Source organism: Capra hircus, chromosome 1 (assembly GCF_001704415.2).
Source record: "Capra hircus breed San Clemente chromosome 1, ASM170441v1, whole genome shotgun sequence".
NCBI lineage: Eukaryota > Metazoa > Chordata > Mammalia > Artiodactyla > Bovidae > Capra > Capra hircus.
Window position 1 is genome coordinate 52,215,193 of NC_030808.1, and position 24,681 is coordinate 52,239,873.

The following is a 24,681-nucleotide window of genomic DNA, read 5'->3' on the forward strand; positions in this document are numbered from 1 at the left end:
AAGTAAAGTGTACTGAATATTCACAGATACATATGCTTTCTTACTCCGAATCCCTCCCTTCCCCCAGTGTGTTGAGTATGTCTAAATCCATACAAAGGACTATTTTGAAATATAAATGGAAATTTAGGAATTCTCTAGCTAAGTAAATGCTAAGGCACTAAACAAATGCTCAAAAAGGCTTATAAAGTGGCATTACTTTTCCTCTCAAAATAAATGTATTGATTTAAAAATAAAATCAGTGATGCAGTCATGTGGAAGAAAGTACTTCTGCTTAGAGATTAAAGCCCAAGCCTTTAGGCTGTGCCCCTGTTTTGTCCCTCCGTGACATTGGGGAGATTACATAAATCTCTGCAAGGCTCCTCTTCCTCAGCTGTGAAATGGGCTTACTTCTGTCCACTTCACAGGACTGTGTCATGTTAGATAAATAGATACAATTTGTAAGTCACAATGTCTTTCATGATCGGGAAGTAGCAGATAAAGTAACCCGGAAGTTTTTAGACCAGTACTGATTTTTCTTACTAGAAAATGTATTTACAACTTATTAGTGAAATGTACCTCCAGTTTCTTATTATAAAGAGCTTTATTATCTAAATCAAAGCAATTTTTTTAGATATGTCAGCAAAACAGCTTTCATCTTTGAAAAAAAGAAGGTGAAAGGAAAAATCAGTGCAGGCATATGAGTAGCCCTGTAGCCCCGAGTCGATTATGTGTTCAGCCGTTAACTGTTGCTGCCGTGACAAGTCACTATGTGTGTGAGTGAGAGTGCTCCCTCCTGCCTACTCTCTCCGTAATGCTGTCTGTGTAAATATGGAACGATTTGGTTAGGCACTTATTGCAAAGTACTGTGGAGATTCCAGGTTAAAAAGAGCTGAATTAATGAGAAATTATCTTGGTAGAGATAAGGATCTTGCTTAGAGGAAAAATTATAACTAAATTGGAAAATCCCTGCCTTTAATTCAATACTGGAAAGACTGCTTCTCCCTAAAGTCAGCTAACGCCATGCCTTGATGTAGAAGAGCTTCTTAAGTGACTTTCCAGGTTTATTTGGAATTTTATTTATAATTTTTATAGGGGAGTTTTTATTTTCTTTATAGTATAAAACACTGCCTCTTGTATTTAAATAGGATGCTAGAGGATAAAACTTCGATCAGCAGAGGGAGCAAACTTATGAAAATTAGGCTGTAAAAAAAATATTCCAGGATGCGTTAGTAAACCACGAATCTTGTGGGTAATCAGTTCAGTTCAGTTGCTCAGTCGAGTCCGACTCTTTTTGACCCCATGAACCACAGCATGCCAGGCCTCCCTGTTCATCACCAACTCCCGGAGGCTAACCAAACCCATGTCCATTGAGTTAGTGATGCCATCGAACCATCTCATCCTCTGTTGTCCCCTTCTCCTCCTGCCCTCTATCTTTCCCAGCATCAGGGTCTTTTCAAATGAGTCAGCTCTTTGCATCAGGTAGCCAAAGTATTGGAGTTTCAGCTTCAACATCAGTCCTTCCAATGAACACACAGGACTGATCTCCTTTAGGATGAACTGGTTGGATCTCCTTGCAGTCCAAGGGATTCTCAAGAGTCTTCTCCAAAACCACGGTTCAAAAGCATCAATTCTTCGGCACTCAGCTTTCTTTACAGTCCAACTGTCACATCCATACATGACTACTGGAAAAACCATAGCTTTGACTAGACGGATCTTTGTTGACAAAGTAATGTCTCTGCTTTTTAGGTTGGTCATAACTTTCCTTCCAAGGAGTAAGCGTCTTTTAATTTCATGGCTGCAGTCACCATCTGCAGTGATTTTGGAGCCCAGAAAAATAAAGTCAGCCACTGTTTCCACTGTTTCCCCGTCTATCTGCCATGAAGTGATGGAACCGGATGCCATGATCTTAGTTTTCCGAATGTTGAGCTTTAAGCCAACTTTTTCACTCTCTTTCACTTTCATCAAGAGGCTCTTTAGTTCTTGTTCACTTTCTGCCATAAGGGTGGTGTCATCTGCATATCTGAGGTTATTGATATTTCTCCCAGCAATCTTGATTCTAGCTTGTGCTTCTTCCAGCCCAGCGTTTCTCATGATATACTCTGCATAGAAGTTGAATAAGCAGGGTGACAAAATACAGCCTTGACATACTCCTTTTCCTATTTGGAACCAGTCTGTTGTTCTATGTCCAGTTCTGACTGTTGTTTCCTGACCTACATACCAGTTTCTCAAGAGGCAGGCCAGGTGGTCTGGTATTCCCATCTCTTTCAGAATTTTCCACAGTTTATTGTGATCCACACAGTCAAAGGCTTTGGCATAGTCAATAAAGCAGAAATAGATGTGTTTCTGGAACTCTTTGTGGGTGATATCCATTTGCATACTGTGCATTGAAAGAAAAATGGAAGGAAGAATGAATTTCGGGTCGTCCTAAAATGTCTAGCTATTTATATTCTCTCTTTGGTAGTTTTCCAGAGGGGGAATAAACAGACAAATGGTATAGAAATAGAAACTTATGTTGTTAATTCTATGAACTGAAGAACTTTTAAAAACAAATACCATGGATTTAATACATTTCATGAATAAAGGAAAAGAGCATTCAGTACTTGGCACTGAAGTTAAAGCAATCAGACCGAGCACTCAAAAGGACTGTAACACCTAATAAGAATATAGATGGAATGTTTAATGTTTTGAATAGGGCACTATTATGGCTCTGAAGCTGCAAGTAAGCACTTTGGTATCATGTGTATTAAGTCAGAAAATATTTAAAGAAAAAAAATCTCACCAAGTGTAAAGCAGGTATAAAACAAATGGTTTTTCTGCTTAACTCTAGTTAAACAGAAACTATAAATGTATCATAACTCCCTGTGTATTCTAATTAATTTCCTTGGCAAATGCACAATCTGATACAAAATCATTTAGTTAATGCATTTTCAAGCACTTTTTATTAATTGCATAATATAGTCAAGGCAGTATTCCAAGCATTTGGGAATATAAAGATAAGCAACATCCTTCTTACAGTATGTAATCTGGAAAATGACAAATTAACTCAGTTCTACTGTGCCAAAATGTAAAGCAGGTGGGCGTTGCAGAAGCTAGGATAAGCTGCTTCAGTAAACACTACAACTACTAAAATAAGAGCGATTTCTTTCTTTTTAATGTTACGGGAAAATAGTTTTGTTTTGTAACCATGAAGATGGAGAAGTTTTGCTTTATTAAGTGAACTAAATTTAAATGTAACTTAAAATTATTTGCCATCACTTAAGAGTAAAGAATAGTAGCTTAGGAAAAAGAGATTTCCATCTAGAGGTATCGTAGATTGTTGATTGTTAACAGGAACCATTGTTTCTGGTTTTGTTTTTTAAGTTGTAAGTAGAGATCAGGATGGTGAAAGACATCCAGACTAATAAAAAGGTCTGGATTAGTTTAGAATTTTTTTAAGTCAATATAAATGAAAAAATTTTTTTTAACTTTGGTTATTGTGAAAGTCGCTCAGTCGTGTCGACTTTTTGAGACCCCATGGACTATACGGTCCATGCAATTCTCCATGCCAGAATACTGAAGTGGGTAGCCTTTCCCTTCTCCAGGGGATCTTCCCAACCCAGGGATGGAACCCAGGTCTCTTGCATTATAGGTGGATTCTTTACCATCTGAGCCACAAGGGAAGCCCAAAAATACTGGAGTGAGTAGACTATTCCTTCTCCTGCATTGCAAGCAGATTCTTTACCAACTGAGCTATCAGGGAAGTCCTGGTAAAGTTTTAATATAAATATTTTTAAATATTTGTAAAAATATGCATGATCATTCTTACTATTTAAGGGGCTATATTTAAACTGGTGCATGTAAGATTAGTGTTCAGTGATGGGTACAAGAGAAAAGAGAATAGTAATTATTTCTCTTATGAGGTCAAAATTGTTCATTGAGTCATTTTAACATTTGCTGCCTAGAAGCTAGTATTTCCAAACAAGTAAAATTGTCAGCAGTTCTGGTTTGGGTGTTTGAGAATGCTGTTTGAACTTGGTGTAAGGAATCTCTTGAGATGGAGGGTCACAAGGCTGGAAGGAAGAGCCAGGGATGGTGGGGAAGGAGCAGAAAAGAAGCAGGGGCAGGTGAGAAGCAATAAAGGTGACAGGAAGAGGCTTCAGGGAGCAAACCTGAGACTCTTCACTGAACGAGTGGGCTCGAGTTCATATCATAACTGTCAAAGCCAAGAGGGATGTAACAAGGGACATACGCCGTTTCACTGGGGGATATTGAGTGTAGGGTGTTGTGGGGACACCTAAGAAGCACCTCTTTCTCAGACTAGTAAGGGCCAGTGGGAGCTGATGTGAGATCCAGGCTCCAGCCTGAAGCAGGCCTGCTAGCCTCACGGCAGGGAGCAGTCGTGCAGATATTAAGAGGTGAGTTCCAGGTGATAGCATGTTGCTCAGTGTAGGTAGAACTTTAAGAGTGAGAATGGAGCAAAGAAACGTGAGCCTTAAAACTAAGTAGGGATGAAGTCAGGAAGGAATCTTATGTGCTGTTTGAAGGCAGAGGTCTGGACATCTTCCTGAGTACATTGAGGGACTGCTGAAGAGATTTCATATGCAGAAGGGCAGGAGCACGTATTTGTAGTTTGGAGAATTGAAGTCTGTGCAGCCATAGAGAGGAAGCCAGCATGGGGAGTGGAGAGGAGCAGACCATACATTAGGCTGTAGAAGGGACAGAACATGGTGAGAGGTTAGGTATCGGTGCTAGAAGCCAGTTGCAATGATTGGAAGTGGTCAGGAAGTAGAAAAGATGTGCATATTTTCCAGATGTTTCTGTGAAAGGAAGGAATGTCCAGTTTATGTGAACCATGTGGGCTCTGGCAAGTCCCCCATGGATATGGTGGAGACAATATGTTTTCTCTGAGAGTCTAGAAATTAAAGATGCAAGCGTGAATCATAGTGAGGTGGAGAAGGAACCCAGAGCCTGTGGCACAGTTGGAATGAGCCGTGAGTGCTTTCTAGGAAATTAATCCTGGATTTTAGAACCGAGAAGATTAGGAAACAAGTCAGTAAGTGAAGTGCAAGGTGGAGCCTGTGAACAACGTTAGTACCAAGCAGGCCAGTTCTTCTTGGCTGCTAGTTCCGTGGCTTGGGGTTAGGCAGTCTCCTGGCCTGTTGGCTGGAGGGCAGTTTGTACCAAAATAGAGGACTGGCTAAAGGAGGAGGATTCAGAGAGGGCTTTAGACTTGAAATTGTGTCCAGGCCAAAAGAGCAGGTTTTTACTGGGAGCAACTGGTGAGAGTTCATCAGTACTTCATCAAACTGAACATCTAATGGTCCAGGGGAGCAGGAAAGATGGGAAGCACAGGCGGGAAGGAGAGAAGGAGCCAGCCTTGAAATTCTGCCTTTGAGAAAAAGCAGAAGAAAAGAAGTTTTGAAATTGGTAGGCAGGGCAGAACTTTGGGAGGGTCCACATATGTAGACCTTCCTGTTAACCAGGAGGCAAAGGCATTTCTTAGAATGGCTAGGATTTTACTGGGAAGGACCATATGGAGAAGCTTGGGCTCTGAGGACAGAAGCCCTAGGCTTGAATCCTGGCTCTGCCACATGCTGGCAGAATGGCCTTGGACATGTTGTTTAAGCTTTGTCATTCCCAGTCGCTCCCCATATAAAACGTGACCGTTATAGTTCCTTTCTCCAAGAAGTGTATGGAATGTTACAGAAATTAATTAATATAAAGTGTTTAGCAGTTGTTTAGTTGCTCAGTCATGTCCAACTCCTTGCAGCCCCATGGACTGCAGCATGCCAGGCTTCCCTGTCCATCACTAACTCCTAGAGCTTGCTCAAACTCATGTCTATTGAGTCAGTGATGCCAACCAACCATCTCATCCTCTGTCGTCCCCTTCTCCTCCTGCCTTCAACCTTTTTCAACATCAGGGTCTTTTCTAAGGAGTCAATTCTTCGCATCAGGTAGCCAGAGTATTGGAGTTTCAGCTTCAGCATCAGTCCTTCCAATGAATATTCAGGACTGATTTCCTTTAGGATTGACTGGTTAGATCTCCTTGCAGTCTAAGGGACTCTCAAGAGTCTTCTCCAACACTGTAGTTAAAAAACATCAGTTCTTCGACACTCAGCTTTCTTTATGGTCCAACTCTCACATTCATACATGACCACTAGAGAAACCGTAGCTTTGACTATGTGGACCTTTTTCAGCAAAGTGCTATATCTGCTTTTCAATACACTATGTAGGTTTGTCATAGCTTTCCTTCCAAGGAGCATGCATCTTTAAATTTCATGGCTATAGTCACCATCCAGTTATTTTGGAGCCCAAGAAAATAAAAGTCTGTCACTATTTCCACTTTTTCCCCTTCTATTTGCCATAAAGTGGTGGGACTGGATGCCATGATCTTAGTTTCTGAAGGTTGAGTTTTAAGCCAGCTTTTTCACTCTCCTCTTTCTCTGTTATCAGGAAGGTCTTTAGTTCCTCTTTACTTTATGGCATTAGAGTGGTATCATCTACGTATCTGAGGTTGTTGATATTTCTCCCAGCAATCTTGATTCCAACTTGTGGTTCATCCAGCCCGGCATTTCACATGATGTTCTGGCACATAGGAAGCAATATATATATATATATATATATATATGTATGTATGTATGTATGTATGTATGTAAGGGTTTTATGCATATATATATATAACTATTCTCATCAATGAAGTTTGAGAAGGAACCAATAATTTATTAATATATGGGCACCGTGGGATTGGATAAGACTAAGACAAGTAAAGATTATGAATGAGCACTGAGGATCAACCTGAGACTGGAAACTTTTTGTAGTAGTGTCAGACACTGGGAATAGCCAGCAACCTGGGGATAGACGGGGAAAGAAAAACGGTTGGATGAGTTCAGAATTGAGGTTAATTAGCAGACCAGGTGGAGAAAGCAATGGCACCCCACTCCAGTACTCTTGCCTGGAAAATCCCATGGACGGAGGAGCCTGGTAGGCTGCAGTCCATGGGGTCGCCAAGAGTCAGACACGACTAAGTGACTTCACTTTCACTTCTCACTTTCATGCATTGGAGAAGGAAATGGCAACCCACTCCGGTGTTCTTGCCTGGAGAATCCCAGGGACGGGGGAGCCTGGTGGGCTGCTATCTGTTGGGTCGCACAGAGTCAGACACAACTGAAGCGACTTAGCAGCAGCAGCAGACCAGGTATGAAGGGAAAAGAGTGCTAGTGAGGGGAAGGTACTATGATATTCTGTTTTGAGAGCATAATGACATCATTGACCAGAGAATGGAATAAAGCTACGAAAAAATGTCTTTAGTCTAGTACCGACAGCTGTTTGGAAGTGACTTCTCCTTCTCAAGTTTTCTGTTTCTCTTCTCTCTTCCCACTCCTCCTGAGCAACCCTCTGTGTTCTTATTTTTCCTTCTCTGCATGTTTTCCTTTCAAGCCTTCTGTCTCTTATGCCTGCTAGCAAAACAGTGCAAAGAAAAAGCATAATGTGAAAGCAGAAAGCTATTGTTTCTGTGTTGACTTCCTCAGGTACTCCCTGTCTAGCACAGGGACGTTTGCTCTGACAGATCCTGAAAAAAGGCATCTGGCATGTTCTTTACCCTCCAGGGTCTCTGGGAGGAATTCATATGGCGTCATTATACATGTATTATACGGGAAAATGATAGTTGTTGTACAGTCAAGTTTCAAAAAATATGGCACAGACATTAAATGTGGGTGGTCAAAAATGGTGCTCAGGAAGGAGAGAGATAGGAGCTGGGGCAAATCACAATAGCTCCTTAGAAATGAGAGTTCAGAGGGACTTACATAGGAAGTGAGAATGGGTGTGTGGGGTACAGTGTGCAGGCCTGGGAGAGCTGAGGAAGCACAGGGCAGGTGTGGGAAACAGGGCGACACCTGCCTGCCAGCAGGAGGGAGGCGGCAGAGATGGTGATGTGATGAGAGGTAAGGCTGGGCACCTAACTGCCGCAGTGCGTAGCTCAGCATGTGATCAATATGTTTAGCTGTGTGGAGAATAAATGAGGAAGAGGCTCCCATCGGCTTTGTTTTGTACATCAGATTCTTGTCGGTGTGATAATTATGCCCTGACCGTGTAATAAATGGATTAAAAAAAAACAACACCCATGTTCACTTAGAAACTAAAAGGGGCAAATGTGTTATGCTAGACCTGTTGAAGACCAGGAATTTGGGATTTTATGGTGAAGAATGTAAATGCCACCCTAAAATTACAGGAAAGCAGAGAGTTGGGCTTTGGCAGGGAGGGCAGTGTGATGGGGAACACGTTCAAGCCTGTTACTGAATTCTCTGTGCAAATCGCCTTTCTTCCCTCAGCCACTTCTTTTGGTGCCTTATCTCTTTCAGGATAGCTGTTGTCTCTATCTGTAGCCTAGAGCAGCATGCATTTTGAGAACCATGTTAAGCTCTCCTCAGGCTAAATGTCATGAAGTGTAAGTATTAAAGATCTTAGAACACGTATTCCTTTATGAAGGGAGGGGTCAGGGACCAGCACTGCCAGTGTAGCTAAGCCATTATGTGAATAGTTGGTGTCTCATTAGTATTCATGAAGAGCATGTAGATAACATCTTGACAGAGTTAAAGTTTCAACTTGAAGAGCTACTGCTTTTCAATAAGGAGTGCATTGAAAGACACTCTTTGCATGAATAGAGTGACTGAATTGCTTCTACAATGAGAGTATTACCGTACTGAATGAGTTAGTTTTCATTTAATCTGTCTACAGTTTAGAATTGCCATTAGAATTACAATAAATAATGATTAGCACTTGTAGAACTTTAATCTTCAAAGAGTTTTAAAGTTAGTCTAATGTAACTGTCACTTATAGTTATCAGAGATGTATGGTTGTTCTTCTGCTCTGAACCTTGAAAGTATGTACCTTCCAACCCCCCAGAGTGCCCCTTAGGTAGTTCCATGGCTCTTAAGCTGTTTGTCCTGTTGAAAATGCCCAGTGAGTCAACAGATGTAAGGCTTTATGTTGGAGCTTTGTCCTAGGTAAGTGTTTGGGCTCTTGAGTTAGGCTTCCTGGTTCTCGGGCCAGTTCCTCTGCTGCCAACTGTGTGACCCTAGACAAATGGCTTAACCCTCAGCTTCTTCACCTGGGTTGCATAGTGGTTAGTACTTGCCTGAACGGTTCTTACAAAGATTAAATGAGATAATAAATATCAAGTATGAAGCAAATAGTATTAATAAATATTAGTTGTATATTAGTATTATTTTAAAAATTATCCTTAGGAACACTTCATTTTGGGAAATTGTTTTATGTGGTTAAGTGTCAGGTAAGGAAATTACAAGCCATAAATACCCTTTTCAGAAACTGCTATATACCAGCCTCAGTTTGAGGCCCAGGGACAAAAATGCAAGAAACCAAGACACCTTCCTATTAGAAATTCACAACCTAATGGGGAGAAGGTGGAGATAGATAAAGCTAACTGAAATACCATGGTAAGTGCTGGACCGAAAAGGTCAAGTATGATCAAAGCTCAAGAGCAAAGAGCAATGAATTTTTTTTTTTTAATTTATTTATTTTTTATTTTTTTTAACTTTTTATTTTTACTTTATTTCACTTTATAATACTGTATTGGTTTTGCCATACATTGACATGAATCCACCACGGGTGTACATGCGATCCCAAACATGAACCCCCCTCCCACCTCCCTTCCCACAACATCCCTCTGGGTCATCCCCATGCACCAGCCCCAAGCATGCTGTATCCTGCATCGGACATAGACTGGTGATTCGATGAGAGCAATGAATTTTGACTTTAAGGTTTTCACAGAAAGCTTTAGAAGGGAAGTGAATGTGACCTGGGCCTTGATAGAAACACAAGTCAAAAAATGGAAGAATTTTAGGAAGTGAGCAAGGCTTCCAGGTTGGAGTGTCTGCCAGTGTCTGTGTCAGCTGGATCCCTGAAAGAATGGCAGCAAGGAGCATTTTGAAAGCAGCAACACTCTCGCAAGAGTTGTTTAAGCAGGTCACCCTAACTCATGTGGAAGCTCTAGAGCTACTGCTTTATCACTATTTCTTGGGGCTGATTTTCTTCGCTGTAGGCCCCAGAAGGCTCTGAAGTTTTGCAGTCTCAGGTAGACCCAGGAGAGTGTTTGCTTATGAATAGAATGTGTGGCTGTCCAACAATGAGATTTCATAGGCCTTCCTCACCTTCCCGTATCTCATTTGGTCTGAATTTCCAGTAATATGATTTGAAAGGAGTTTTATTGGACATTCAGGAAACAGTTTAAACTCTAAAATACCCCTGTGACACAGTTACATTTACACAGTGTTTTAAAAGCCAAAATTTACTGATTGCCCAAGTAGAGAGACAAGAAGATAGAGAGAATAGAGGATCTTACAGAATTTATGGCTGTGCGAAGGGTCCATTTCTGACTGTATATCACTCATACAAAAGAACAGAAACTTTGCATCTTTCTTTTTCAGTTTCTGAGGCTGGAGATGAAAGAACATGGACCACTGTTGAATGGGAGTCCTCTATGTTCTCTCTCCAACAGCATCTTAGGCTGCGTTAAAGCGAGCCTTTGCTGTCTGTTGAACCCATACTCCCTCTAAAAAGCCCGTGGGTGTCAGGACGGTTTACTACCATGGAGTGGGAACTGTCTTGGTGCAGGCTGTGTGCTGGGTATTACATGAAAAGTGTTCTCACAGTAGAGCTGTTAACATAGTGTTAATGTGAAGAGAGACCAGCAAGGTAAACAGCTTTATACTGAGCAGTTAGTGGTATAAGCAGGATTCTGAATGAGGCCTTTAGGCGTCAGTGTCCATGGTTTTCTTTTGTTAAATGTGGTGTTCACTCTGTACTGTTTCTTTTATGATATTTCTTCCTTAAATTTATCATGAAGTTTAATCTCAGTGAAGGTCTTCATGAATGGGCATGCTGCATTTGAAAAACATAGTTAAATGAAGTTTTTCCTAATGTGTCACCAAGTTGATTTACATTTGGTTTAGTCTTATTAGTATCTAGGACAACTCTTCCTGGCAAAGAAAAGGGTACACATGGGTTGGTGTATTTTTATAAGATAAATATCGTTCAGTACAGTCCACTTTTGAATGCTGGGGTTATATAACTATACAGTCACCTACCTGTATCCATGGCTCTCTGATCAGTAGATTCAACCAGCAATTGATCATGTAGTAATATAGTCTGTTTTTACTGAAAAAGTTTCATGTATAAGTGGACGCTCACAGTTCAAACCTGAGTTGTTCAAAAGCCTACTGTAATTTGGATAGGGACCTTCAGCCTCCATCATTTGATCTCAGCAACCTAATTTTATGATATTGATTCTTTCAAGTACAGAGTCCACTGATAGTAAAAATAACCTGACTTCAGTTATTCTAGAATTGCCATGTAGAAAGGAAAAAGAACCCCTTTTGAATAAAGTCCCCCAGTTGCTTAATTCATTACCTGTAGATTGCTAGCTTAATTTGCTCTTTTACCAGAACAAGAAACCAAACTGTATAATGTGTGGGGTTTTTAGTGGCAAAATAGTTACGAACGTAGGTCTCTGTTACTGTCAAAAAGTAACAATTTTCCCTCCTCCTGTCTGTTGAAATAAGTAATATGCTTAAATCTCAAAATTATATGCCGCCTTTGCCCTTATTTTTTCTCAGATGTTTTTCTTCACCTTTTCTTTCATTCTTCTCTTTCTCATTACTTCTGAATGATAATCAGGAGCACCCCCACCCCTACCCTCCATGGACGCTTGCCTTCTTTCAACAGTTTGAAAATGGATCCATGGTGATTTAAAAAGTAATCGGATAACTATAAGTTATTGAAGTGTCTAGTTTATAGTTGAGGTATTGCATGGTCGTTAGATCAGACACACTTTTCCTGACTATTTTGTCCCAAGTTTTCTGTCTTCAGTTTGCTTATTTTATTCATGCTAAAAATACTTATTTTCCTCCTGTTTTATTCTAGACTCTGTGCTAGTTGTCACTCTGTTTTTCCCCACAGCCCAGGTAGTTGATGGTTCTCCCAACAGAACATTGCCACCTAGGCCTGCATTCACTGTTATATGTAGTTGTCAGACCTCCTTTTTTTCACTCAAGAAAGAATATCTGAATTCACAGGAATGAAAGAGAAGGTGTTAATTTTGAAGCCATTCTAGTGTATAAATAGTGAATTATCACCATAATTTAGTGTGGAGTTTCATATAGTTGCTTACAGCAGCCCTCACAACTAACTGATCTTGATGTTCTGATAAGCCAGATGCTTCTGGGTGTATAAAGTTAACTAGTCTTGGATCATCAAGGAGAAGGCTTAGTGATGGAGGTAGGATGTACCCACATAATTGTAATTCAGGAGAAAATGTGATTGGTATCATTAGCAATATAGGATCTTTCTATTGTTTTCATGGGGGTGGAGAGATTAATTTGGGGAGTATCAGAGAGGAGACATGGTATCATAGTTGCCTGGCAGCTTTGTGGGAAGAAGCGGAGCAGTGTGGTAGGAGGAGGTTAATGTGGTTGTTTTGAACCCCAAAGCCACGCATACCATCCATTCATTTGATTCTTGACATTTTGTATTCTGTTTGAAATTAAAATTACACATAAATATATACAGAGGCACATACTCTAAAACACATTCATGCATAATTAAATAGCATAATCAAAATCATTGAATCTAAATGATATATTTTTCTCTAGGCACTGGCAATCACTTTGACCTCTCCAGTTGATAACAGCTTGCCTGACTTAAAATTTCCTGCTGATTTCTTTTACTTATTTAAAAAATGTGTTATATCATAAAATATTGGGTATTAAAACCCAGTATGGGTTTAATTACCACTCAGGCATCTCATCCTGAAGTGATTAGTAAGCCACAAAAATAACTATTTCCTCTTCTCTCCATACAGCATTGATATTTTTGGAAATTGGGTTGCCTATGCCAAGTTTTTTTTGTAGATAGACTGGGAATTGTTGACTGGTCCATCAATTCAAAGAAATTGTTGTTCCTTTATTAAAAACATACCAGATAACTAATTCCATTTAGAGTTCTCAATCACTTCTACTCTTGAGGCAGCCACATGAATCATGTAATTGCTTCAGATGCTCAACAGAAGTTTCTTGCTAAGGAAACCACAGGAACATATTCTTCTCCCCTCCTCACCCTCCTGCTTTTTTTTTTTTTTTTTTTGACTAGACACAGCTTTTAATAATAAGATTTTATCAGAATGAAGATTTAAAAATTATTAAAATGAAGATTTTATTGATAAGTAATCTTAATGCCTATCAATCATGAAATAATTGAGAAAATTTCAATACATTCTTATTTTGAAATATGGTTATTAAAAATGAGGATGATCAAACTGATTAACTTAAAGTGTGAAATTTTCAGCTTAGACATTTTAAGTGGCTGTGTTTACTGATATATTTGTATATAGGAGAAGGTACAGAATGATATTATCCATTAAGATATTAGAATTGGTCAAAGGATGGGAAAACAGAGGGGAAGATTATTAACAGAAGATGGTCCAGAAATGGACTTTTATATACATGGATTGGGGGAAAGCAGGAGGATTTAATAAATGGTTTGAAATAGTTGGTTAGGTATTTTGGAGAGAAAAAAATAAGCTCAATCCCCACCTCATTCCTTTGTCAGAATGAATTCCAGATTGATTAGTTATTTACATTTTTTAAAATAATGAAATCTTGTAAGTTCTAGAAGGAAACATTAGTGAATATTTTTTGATTTTGAAGTGAAGACCTAAATGTGACCCTCAAACCCAAAAACAATTAAGGAAGAAATTAAAAATTGCCTATATCGTATTGTTTTGAAGACTTTAGAACTAGATGAATCTTGAATCTGTATGTTCATGGATCCTAATGTTAGCAACTTAGCATTAAATTTTATTGATAACACTCTGCAAGCATTTGGATCAATGCAAATTTAAACTGACCAGAAAGGCCACCACTGTGTGATATTTGGCAACTGCATTTGTGTTTATAGTCATCAGCATGAACCATTTAAACTGATGGTATTTAACTGTATTATGTGAATTTTCACATGAGTGTGTATAAAGAGTAATTTATTTATCAATGTTACTTCAAATGAATGAATGAGAAATATTAAATAATTATGGGAAAGCATGTAAGAAACTGGTTGTGTGTAGTTTAACTTTGGGCTGGGCATAATGGACAAGGTACATCTTTTTTTTTTTTTTTTTTTTTTGCTATTTTCACCTTTACAATATGAATATGTAGTTGTTTCATTGAGAAAAAAAATTTTTTTAAGTCACTGAAAAATATTTTAGAATTCAGGTTTCTGAAAGATTTTGTCAGATTCATAGTTATTTCAGACAATCATCTATTGGGGAAAAAAGTCTAGAGAGTGAAACTTATTGGAGATTGGTAGTGCGTATGTAATAGGGAGATGCACAGACATTGGTGACTTGTGTCACAGGTGGGTGCTCATCACACTGAGTGACTTCGTATATGGACGGGATCCTTGGAGGCTGCATGCAGTTAGTTTTTGAAAAATGTGTCATCTTATGAAATAGTTTTATTTTAAATCTAAAACATTTCATTCTTACAAAGCATTCGTTTTACTTAATACTTCTAAGATTTATCATAGTATAGAATGTGAAATTCATATAAATTATTAATGAAAAAATAGGAGCTGTCAGAGAATGTAGAGAGACCTACATCTGGGAGGATCTCTGCTCTCCTGGGAAGCATCTTTCACATTACTCTAGTGGAAGACTTTGAGAAACACTATCCTGGGTAAATACGAACAGGTGACAATAACTTATCATCACCTTAACACTTTATTTGGGTCTTGAGTTCTGAAATTATAAAGTGGAAGGAAGAAGATTTCAGAAAAGGCAGGTTTTATTAGCAATTTAGCCCACTAAAATGAATGTTTGATTATGTTAGCTTAGAGTTCTTACTGAATCCAGTAAATGCCTGAGCTGGTAGATATTTTAATCATTAAAACTATAATCCAGTTAAAGTTAAGGAAGCTAAATAAACTAGTTTTAATCAAATTTACTTTGATATCTCTTTCTCTTTTTCTTTTCATTACCACAGGTCACAGTAATGAAAGGCAGTAATAGAAATAAAGATCATTCAGCAGAAGGAGAAGGGACCGGAAAACGACCAAAGCGCAAGTGTCTTCAGTGGCATCCGTTGCTAGCAAAGAAACTCCTTGACTTTTCAGAAGAGGAAGAAGAGGAAGACGAAGAGGAGGATATTGATAAGGTAATTTCTCCGTTCATTGTAGAAGTTTTAAGTTTGAACTTTCATTCAGGAACTGCACTGAACACGTGCGGTACAGTGAATGTGTTTCTAGGAGTCTGTATAACTTGAATTCTATTTAACTACTTTATCTACAGTTTCATCCCAAATGTTGATGACTCTTAAAGTATCTGTACTTCCTAATAATTGAGACTGAAGCAGATCCTTCTTAATTAGTATTTCTCTCAATTAGCTAGTGATTTGCAGGCAGTAGTCAAATGAAGTGAGTTCATAAAATTTGATATATTTACCTTGCACCCACCTGTTGCTCCTCTGGCCTCTCTTTCCTCCTTCCCAGCCCAGCCGTGCCACTACAGGCAGGTTCAGAGCTGTTGAGGCCCTCATCCTTAAGGCCCTCAGAGTATCTGGGTGCAGCCACCCCTCCCAGTCCCCCTCCTCTCATCTCACACTGGAGCAGCCAGCTCTTGCTTAGAAAGTTACACAATGATGCAGGTGACTAGAAAGCCACACAGTCCTTCAGATCTTGGCATGACTGTTCCTCAGCTTTTACCTCCCCAGAGATGTCCCTCACTCCCAAGTCTTCCCCGTCTGAGGAATTTGTCCCCTTGAACTTCTTTCTGTTTGCCATGTGCACTTGTTTATGTCTGTCTTCCCAGACTAGAGTATAACCTCGGTAGAGCAGGGGTCTTCCCCTTCCTGTCGTCTTCTCCTTCCTTAAAGCCCAGGATGGTGACTGGTGCAGTGTAGATTTTGAGCAGCTCAATGGGCTTCCCTGGAGGCTCAGATGGTTAAGAATCTGCCTGCATGAAGGAGACTTGGGCTTGATCCCTGGGTTGGAAAGATCCCCTGGGGGAGGGCATGGCAACCTACTCCAGTTTTCTTGCCTGGAGAATCCCCATGGACAGAGGAGCCTAGTGGGCTACAGTCTATGGGATTGCAAAGATTTGGACATGATTGAGCGACCTTCATTTTTACCTTTCATGGTCGATGGAAGAATAAATGAGTACATATTTTGTGTCACTACAAATATTATAAAAAATCTTCAGTATCCACTCAGTCTTTTGTCCTAGGGTCAAACTTGGGTCAACTCCCTTTTTCACTCTGTTTATCAGGAATTATAAACATTTTTCCTGTTACGCAGACATCTTCTCTGGATACCGTTTATGGTCTCCTCACTGCTGTACTTTTCTTCTCTTTCACAGAGAAAATAGAGGCCACCAAAGATGACTCCTCCAGCTTTCTCTGCTCAGCTTACTCTTCTCTCAGTCCTTATCCATCTTTTCCTTTCCTTTTTCAGAGAAATGGTGTCGCTCTTCCTATTTGAGGAAATTGCCAAGTTTATGCTCATGTGACTCAGAGGTTAAAGCATCTGCCTGCAATGTGGGAAACCTGGGTTCGATCCCTGGGTTGGGAAGATCCCCTGGAGAAGGAAATGGCACCCCACTCCAGTATTCTTGCCTGGAGAATCCCATGGACGGAGGAGCCTGGTGGGCTACAGTCCACGGGGTCGCAAAGAGTGGGACACCACTGAGCAACTTCACTTTCACTTTTCATGCTCGTGCCTAAATTGATCTTTCTCACACATTTGCACCTATTGATGACTTGGTTCTTGAAGCTGTTTCCTATGTCCACGACAGCACTCACTGTTATTTCTGTGCCTACCTTCCCAACTCTACCTTTCTGGTTTCTTCCGTTTGTTATCGATCCATTATTTTACCCTCAAATATTGATGTTCTCTGAGCCTCTTAATTTCTGTCTCCATGCTGGAGCTTCCCCCTAAATTCTGGACTTGTATTTCTGACTGTTTACTTGACATATCCACTTTAAATATCACATCAGAATCTCAGACTGAATGTGTTCAAAATGAAGCTTTCTCTGTTCTTCTCCAAACCCCGTCCTCCGGCGTCTTTCTTTGCTTTCTCAGTAAATGGCAACTCCAGCTGTCAGATTGGTCAGACCTGACACCAGGTTTGTTTTCTTTTGCTCAAGTCTCTGGTCTGTCCATCAGCAGGTTTTCAACTGTGCTTTCGAAAGTATTCACGAGTTGAGCCTTGTTTAGCAGCGTCACTGCTACCACCAGCACTGGTGCAGATTACTATATTCTGCCCCTCGCTCCCTTGCTCTTGCCCTTCTGCAGTCTGTTCTCAATAAAGCAGCCAGAGAGATACTTCCAGAGTGACAGGGTGATTGTGCTACTTTTCAGCTTCATGAGGATGGGGATTCTGTATGGTCACTGCTCTGCCGGCATCACCTGGAACAGTGGCTGCTCCGTATCACATGCCCAGTAAACAGTTATTTAGTAAAAGAATGAAGCCAATGAGTCCTCTTCTCTTTTTAGTCTACAGTCAAGAGATCTCACCCACACTGTTGGTCTTCTTTTTGTTGTTACATTAGTTCATTATCCCAACGCGGCTTTCTCTGCCAAGAGCCTCCTCACATTCTGTCTACCCAGTACTAATCTTCCTGCTCCCCACTGGATATAACTTCCCTTCATTTGAGAAAAAGTGTTCTCAGTTGTGTGTGAAGGAATCTGGCTGCCAAAGTTGGAAACATTCTTCCTTTTTCAACCTTTACATTCAGTTAAGACACCAGTCACTCTTGTTTCTTCCTCATTAGTGAGCGTTGTCTCTGTTCCCAATTCCCAATTCTCATGAATACTGCCTTCATTCAGCCCTGTCCTGGTTCTTGTGTGGACTGCTGGCATAAACTTTTAATTCATTCCTCTAGTCTTGCTTGCTGCTAGTTTTGCTACTGTCATTCATGCTCTACACTAATGATGGGCGTTATCCTGAAATACAGATCTGACAGTGCCTTTCCCCTGCTAAAACCACTCATGGCTCTCCATTGCTCCTAGTAGTGGTCTCCAGATCCTGGTCTGGTGCTAGTGTTGGCTTGTTGCAGAGTGTTACTTGGCCTCTGGTGAAAGGAAAAAAAAAAGGTCCAGATAATTTTTCATTTTGATTTAATTTATATACCATGCACTTGTTTGTTTACTTACTTTTCAGTTAGTTAATTTAATGAAATAATTATATTAGAAGTAAAAAAAAAAAGTTTTTAGTGTTCATACTTGATAGAACAAAAAGTTCCAGTCTGTGTTGGTCCCCTTCAAGGGGTTTTTTTGAGTCATACAGTCTGAAACCACTCATTTACAGGATTAAATGCACTTATTTTTCTTTTGCATTTTTAAAAAAATGACAAAGCACATTATTCATGAAACGCCCCATACCTTCTTCTGCAACAACTCTAGTTCTCCATTCTAATGTTTTGTATACTGGTTCTATTGAACTGCGTATGAGTGTCTGAATAAACCATTGAGCCTTAATCTTTGTTAGTTCCCCACAACCTCCCATCGACTACCTTATGTACTCTGATTTGTCTTTCAAAATTTAGCCCAGACAAGCTTTTCTAGGGAGACTTTACCAATCCACTAGTGTTTCATTATCACACTGGTTTCTTGTTGCAGTCATCATCCTGCTTTCTAATTTATTTGCTTTTATGTCTTTCTCTTCTCCCCAGACAGTGAGCTCCTGGGGCCAGGATCTTGTCTTATTTATCTCTTTTTCCAACTCTTGTCTTGAGTTCTATAATTTAGTCACTGGATCAAAGTTATTTTTTCTGAAGGGAAAATAAAATCCTCAACCTACATAATACATATTTTTACGCCTCATTTTTCTGTAACTTCTTAGTCAGTTTCAGAATGATAGATAAATATTCCTTGAAAATGCAAGTCATTGTTAATGATTATACCCATAACAAGGAAGATAAATCTGTAGCCTTCACTCCTGGTAATAATCCCTAATGTACTTCTAGATCAGGTAGCTCTGACTTTGAGATTGTGTCTGAAGACAATTGATGGTTAATTAAATGCATATACAATGCTTAATTTAAATTTAAAAGAGTTTTAAAAAACATTTAGTGGGATTAAATTAGTGATTTGTCTTAGAGTGTCTGTAACAGTTGCCCAATAAACATGATGTAAAAGAAGCTGATTGCCTTATTATAGTAATGGTCTCCAAGTGTGATCCTTAGACCAGCAGCATCAGCATAACTGCACAACTTGTTAGAAATACAAATCCTCAAAGCCTACTCCAGACATACAGAATATGAAACTATGGCAATGGGACTTAACAATCTGTGTTTTAACAAGACCTCCAGGGATTCCTATGCCCACTTTCATTTGAGAACTACTGCCCTGTTGTATCGGAGATGGCAATGGCACCCCACTCTAGTACCCTTGCCTGGAAAATCCCATGGACGGAGGAACCCGATGGGCTGCAGTCCATGGGATCGCTAAGAGTTGGACACGACTGAGCGACTTCAGTTTCACTTTTCACTTTCATGCATTGGAGAAGGAAATGGCAACCCACTCCAGTGTTCTTGCCTGGAGAATCCCAGGGACAGGGGAGCCTGGTGGGCTGCCGTCTGTGGGGTTGCACAGAGTCGGACACAGCTAAGTGACTTAGCAGCAGCAGCAGCAGCAGCCCTATTGTATGTATAATGCAGTCTAACAGCGTCTTTGATCCTTCTTGATTTTAGCTATGAAACAGCATTAAAGGAATGGTTTTAGTAAGCACTCTGGACTTCTGTTCTTGGTTGCAGTGTTTCCAAGAAATACGGTGGAATCATATTTAAGCCTCAGAAGATACTTAACAGTGCTATTATATTCTAAGATTGTGTGGTCAGAGATGTGCTTTAAGAAATTAAACCTGCAGCCATGCATAGGAAGTATTATCATAAGGGATTAAAAGCAGGAAGGGGAAGCCATAGGTCAGAGTGCTACTAGGACAGCGGCAATGAGGATTACACAGATGGACAGGATCAGAGCTTTGCGGAAGTCCTTGAAGATCTTGAATGAGACGCTTAGGAAACTGGAGAATTCAAAAGCAGTTTTGAAAGTTTAAGCCCTGTCACCATAGAATTTCAGTAGACAAGAATGTGTGATTATCTATAGACTTGAAAATTTACTTTTGTAGTTCTTCCTTCAACTAATGTCAAATGTCTGTTTTGATTTTTATGGTAGGAGGCTTCACTCTGATGTACACAGAAACATTAGTCTGTATTAGATTTTTATTCATTTTCACATTATTAGTTGTACAAAAGCACTTTCCAAAAAGGAGGAAGACAGAACCAATATTCATGTATCTTTATGAGGATATTGTTAACTTGGAGACCCATATACTATGGAATGGGTTTAATTCTTTATATGGATTTAATCATTTATCCAGCAGTTAGTTAGGTACTAATATTGTACAAGACAGTAAACTAGGCACTGTGTATGAGGGAAATAAGAGAGGTTTTGTGCTCACTGTTAGTGAGAGGAAAAAATGCAAGCAATTATAACAACAATGTAATAATATATGCTGTAATAGAAACATGCACAGGTTGCTATAGAAACTCAGCAAAAGAAAACATTTTAAGTTGGTTACCAGCCACAAATAGTGGTTGATAATTTTTAAAAACCCTTCCTCCCCCCATTTGTAAATTGTTTAAATAGAGCTAAGGAAAAATACGATTTAAAAACCGACACTAATTGTTAAAAAGAGAGTTATCCAGGATGTGTTAAACATTTTGGCTTTTGTTTTGTTGCTAATAGGTTCAACTTCTTGGGGCCGATGGCCTAGAGCAAGATGCTGGTGAAACTGAAGATGATGAATCACCAGAACAGCGAGCCCGGAGACCAATGAATGCATTTCTCTTATTTTGCAAACGTCATCGCTCTCTTGTACGTCAGGAACACCCCAGGCTTGATAACCGAGGTGCTACCAAGATACTAGCTGATTGGTGGGCTGTTCTCGATCCAAAGGAAAAGCAGAAATACACAGACATGGCCAAGGAGGTGGGTTACAGTGACGAGGCTTTGTGGTAACTGTGAACAACCAATCCTGCATCCCCCAGTTAGTAGAGTCCACGCTAAAGGTCTAGCAGCAGCACGAAGGTGAATCCCGAATCAAGTGTTAAATGAAGACATACAAGCTTTGTTCCTATTCCTGAGTTCCAAGTCCACCTTGCAAATACTGGTGAGGTGCCAAAAGAAACCTATGGCCAAGAAGTGTTTTCTCACTGTATGTATTGCACTGATGGACACAAGGGATGGATTTTTATGAATGGTGATTTATTTATTATGAATGATTTTTGTTTTTAGTTTTTCTAGGAACCCAGCTTCTGCTGTCAGAGAATGCCCATGGTGAAGATGACAATCTTGATCTAGTTCTAAAGCTAAAAAGCTTTGTAACCATATCTGAGTTAATTTCTGGATCTCAGTTTTTTTGTGGGTTTTTTTTTTTTTTCCTTTTTTAAAAACGATGTTATGAGAAAGAGAAAGTTGGAACAAAATTTGCATCCCTTCCAGCACTAATTTTTTAAAAAATTCTGTAATATACACAGTTATCAAAAGATATGCTTTGATTTGTTTCTGTAGGGAGTAAGTACAGCATGAGTATTCAAAGCCGGTAGAGGGACGAATGGCAGTGGACCAGGATGTACTATGAGTGTGCATGCATGTAAACACCGTGTAAGCAGTAGTTGGTGAGAAGCATTTCTAAACAGGAATGCTTTCCAGAGAAGTGGCGTGTATGTTCCAAAATGTGACTTAATTTATTCAAAAATTGCGTACTGATCTGTTTCTAAAGTAATCTTAAATTAGTGTGAGTTCATTGTACATCTAAAATATATTGTGTAATGGATTTAGCAAGTAAGGGGAAAGGAAAGCAATATCATTGTGGTTAAACCTGAAAGGAATAATTCTAACTATATTTCTTTAGAGTTACAGCTTGCAAATAATATTGATTCATGAAAAACCCCAGCCACCCAAACATTTGGTTAAGTTCTATGAAAAGATGGACCAGCAGGTGACAAATACAGAGTTGCAAGTGAGATATTTTATTAGACATCTCAGTATGTAGAAAAATAATTCTTTCAATTGCTGTGGTTATATTGAGTTGCTTAACAGGCTAACATGGAACAAAAATTTCTTAGTGTTCAGGGAAACTTGAATCCAGAATAAATGATTAGCATAGTTATTGTGTAATTAATGATCACATAAGGTTTCAGGAATTAACTGTATTGTTAAAGACAGAATTTTAACTGTGTAAAGCATCTAGCAAATATAAAGTCAATTCCAGTAATCTACATGATTTTAAATGCTCCTGGAGATTTTCATAACAGTAAAAGTTGATTTTCATAACCGATTCTCATAACAGTAATTAACAGTAAAAGGTTCCCATTAAGTAGCTTTAGATCCTTTCATAATCATGCTTCTGTGATAAAACAATTAATCTGAAACCTCATAGGGAGTTGCATAAGCTTCCTATAATTAAACTCTTGAGTTTATTTTTGGATTACTGTTTTTGGGTAACATGCAGCCTGTCCAATAATTGTTTACTTTCTCAAATACTGCTAATTGATAAAACCCAACAGGTGGCCACTTTTAAGAGGAAGGAAGTCTTATTTTCATACAGGAATTCCTTTACTAGTCACTTAATTAGCTTCACAATATCTGCCATTGTGGTGAGTAATGAAATCTAAATTTCATAAGGTGCGCCCCCCCCCACCCCGCCCCTCAACAAGCTACTCCAATGGAGAGGTAACTGGCTCTTCCACCCCACAACTTGTCTTGTTTATAGTTGCCCTTATGAAATGTTGTCTCACTTCTAGTGCCATGCGTGGAAGGTTCAGCTACTTTCAGAATCCTTATACAATTGGTTTCTAGTCGTAAGTGATAACTTGTTTCTACCTACTTACCAAATGGTTTTGAAATTACAAAAGAGTGCAGGCAATTGTGCTGGTGTTTTTTTTGTGTGAATATTACAGCCTTAGTTGAAATGTCACTTTTTTTTTACTTGTTAAAACTTTCTCTGACTCATTCTTTACTGTTTGATTATTTTCTATTAGTGTATCTGGTGAGGGGAAGTACCTGTTTGGGAATTTTTCAGTTTTTTTTTAAATTGTTTCCCAGGGCTGGTTTGTATTGGGGAAAAAAAAAAAAAAAAACAGTTGAATGAGGGTTTCATGTTTTCTGAGGGTTTTAAACTGTCCTAAGGATATAACCTGGATTCCTTTCTTAAATTCAGCAGCATGCCTTACGGTGCAATGTTGTGGGCATTCATAGCCTCTAGCTTCTGCAGCTGCCTGTTAGTAGACTCAAACCATATTATTGTTCCTTTTGACATCTTTATGTATACATTTGTACAAATGTACAGATATGTGTCTGCATTTTTTACTAGGACATTTCTGGAAACTTCTACTTGTCACTTAAACTAATGATCATAATTAATTAATGGACAGTCAATATAGAGGATCACACATGTTATTCAGATAGAGAGAGTCAGTGCCAAAGAGAGGGGAGGATCTGGGAAGTTAAGACAATTTTGAATGATTTTTATCATACCCTGTTTGGTTTTTGTAGCCTAGGCATGGGACAGAACACATGCGTTTATTGACTAGTTAGCTCATTCCAGAGTGGATGTCTCATGCTTCCCTGGTGGCTCAGAGGTAAAGAATCTACCTGCCAATGCAAGAGATCCTTTGGTTGGGATCCCTGGGTTCGATCCCTGGGCTGGGAAGATCACCCAGAGAAGGAAATGGCAACCCACTCCACTATTCTTGCCTGGGAAATCCCATGGACAGAGGAGCCTGGCAGGCTACAGTCCATGGGGTTGCAAAGAGTTAGACGCAACTAAACAACAGCAATGAGTGTTCCTATTCTTCAGAGCAGGGACTTAAGGCTCTTTGGAGTTAGTACCTTGACCAGTCATACAGTTATGGACCGTGGGATAGTCTTTCCTATTTGCTTCTAGCATCCTTGTAGTATATGTTGCTCACTTTAGATGACTTTGAGAGAAGAGATTTGAGTAAGAAGTGAAAAATGGTAACTATAAAATATCATGGTCTCATGGGAAGAGTCTGCTTGTGCTGGGGTTGGGGGTATTTCAGAAAAGGCTTTATGAAGTTGTTAGTAGAATTTGGTATGTCCCTTGGCACAGGATTCAGAAGAAAGGCAAGGATACGAGCAGACAGGGAAAAATAAGAACAACTTCAGAAATGAGAAAGTTTTACCTGAAGCCTGAGTTGTTAGTAGGTGAGGAATAGGAAATGATGATATAAAGGTGAACATCTTGAGAAATTGGCCTGAAAAGTTGGAAGCTCGGTTGTACGTTAATAAAAGAGCAGTGGAATCAAATGCAGTAAAATACAGTTTAAAAGTAAACTGTAATAGCCTCTTTTTAATGTTGGGGTCTCTTGTGGTCTGGAGTCTAGGAAAGATTATCACTGTAAATCTCGATGGGGTTTCGTGACCAGTTCTTCCTCGATATTTCTTCAAGAGAAAATTAATGTATTCATGCCCTTTCTTTGGTTTCATCAGAAATGGATTCTTCTCCATAGAAGGTTTGATGTCATTTTCTTGTGTATTATTATTCTGTACACCTTTTGTTAACAGTCATGTGTCGTGCTCGACAGAATTTGTCTTTGTACTAGCTTGATGTGGCATCTTGCATACTTCTGAGCT

The 24,681-nt window shown here is 39.4% G+C and overlaps 1 protein-coding gene across 8 annotated transcripts in view; it reads left to right on the plus strand.

The window, feature by feature from the left end:
* BBX (BBX, HMG-box containing) overlaps nt 1-24,681 on the plus strand; it is a 290,746-nt gene that overhangs the window by 182,008 nt on the left and 84,057 nt on the right. For all 8 annotated transcript variants that reach the window (XM_018062653.1, XM_018062985.1, XM_018063039.1 and 5 more), the window contains 2 exons: nt 15,009-15,179; nt 20,770-21,012. In XM_018062653.1, the coding sequence (XP_017918142.1) occupies nt 15,018-15,179; nt 20,770-21,012 (405 nt within the window). In that variant the 5' untranslated portion in view covers nt 15,009-15,017. The remainder of the gene's footprint in view (nt 1-15,008; nt 15,180-20,769; nt 21,013-24,681) is intronic.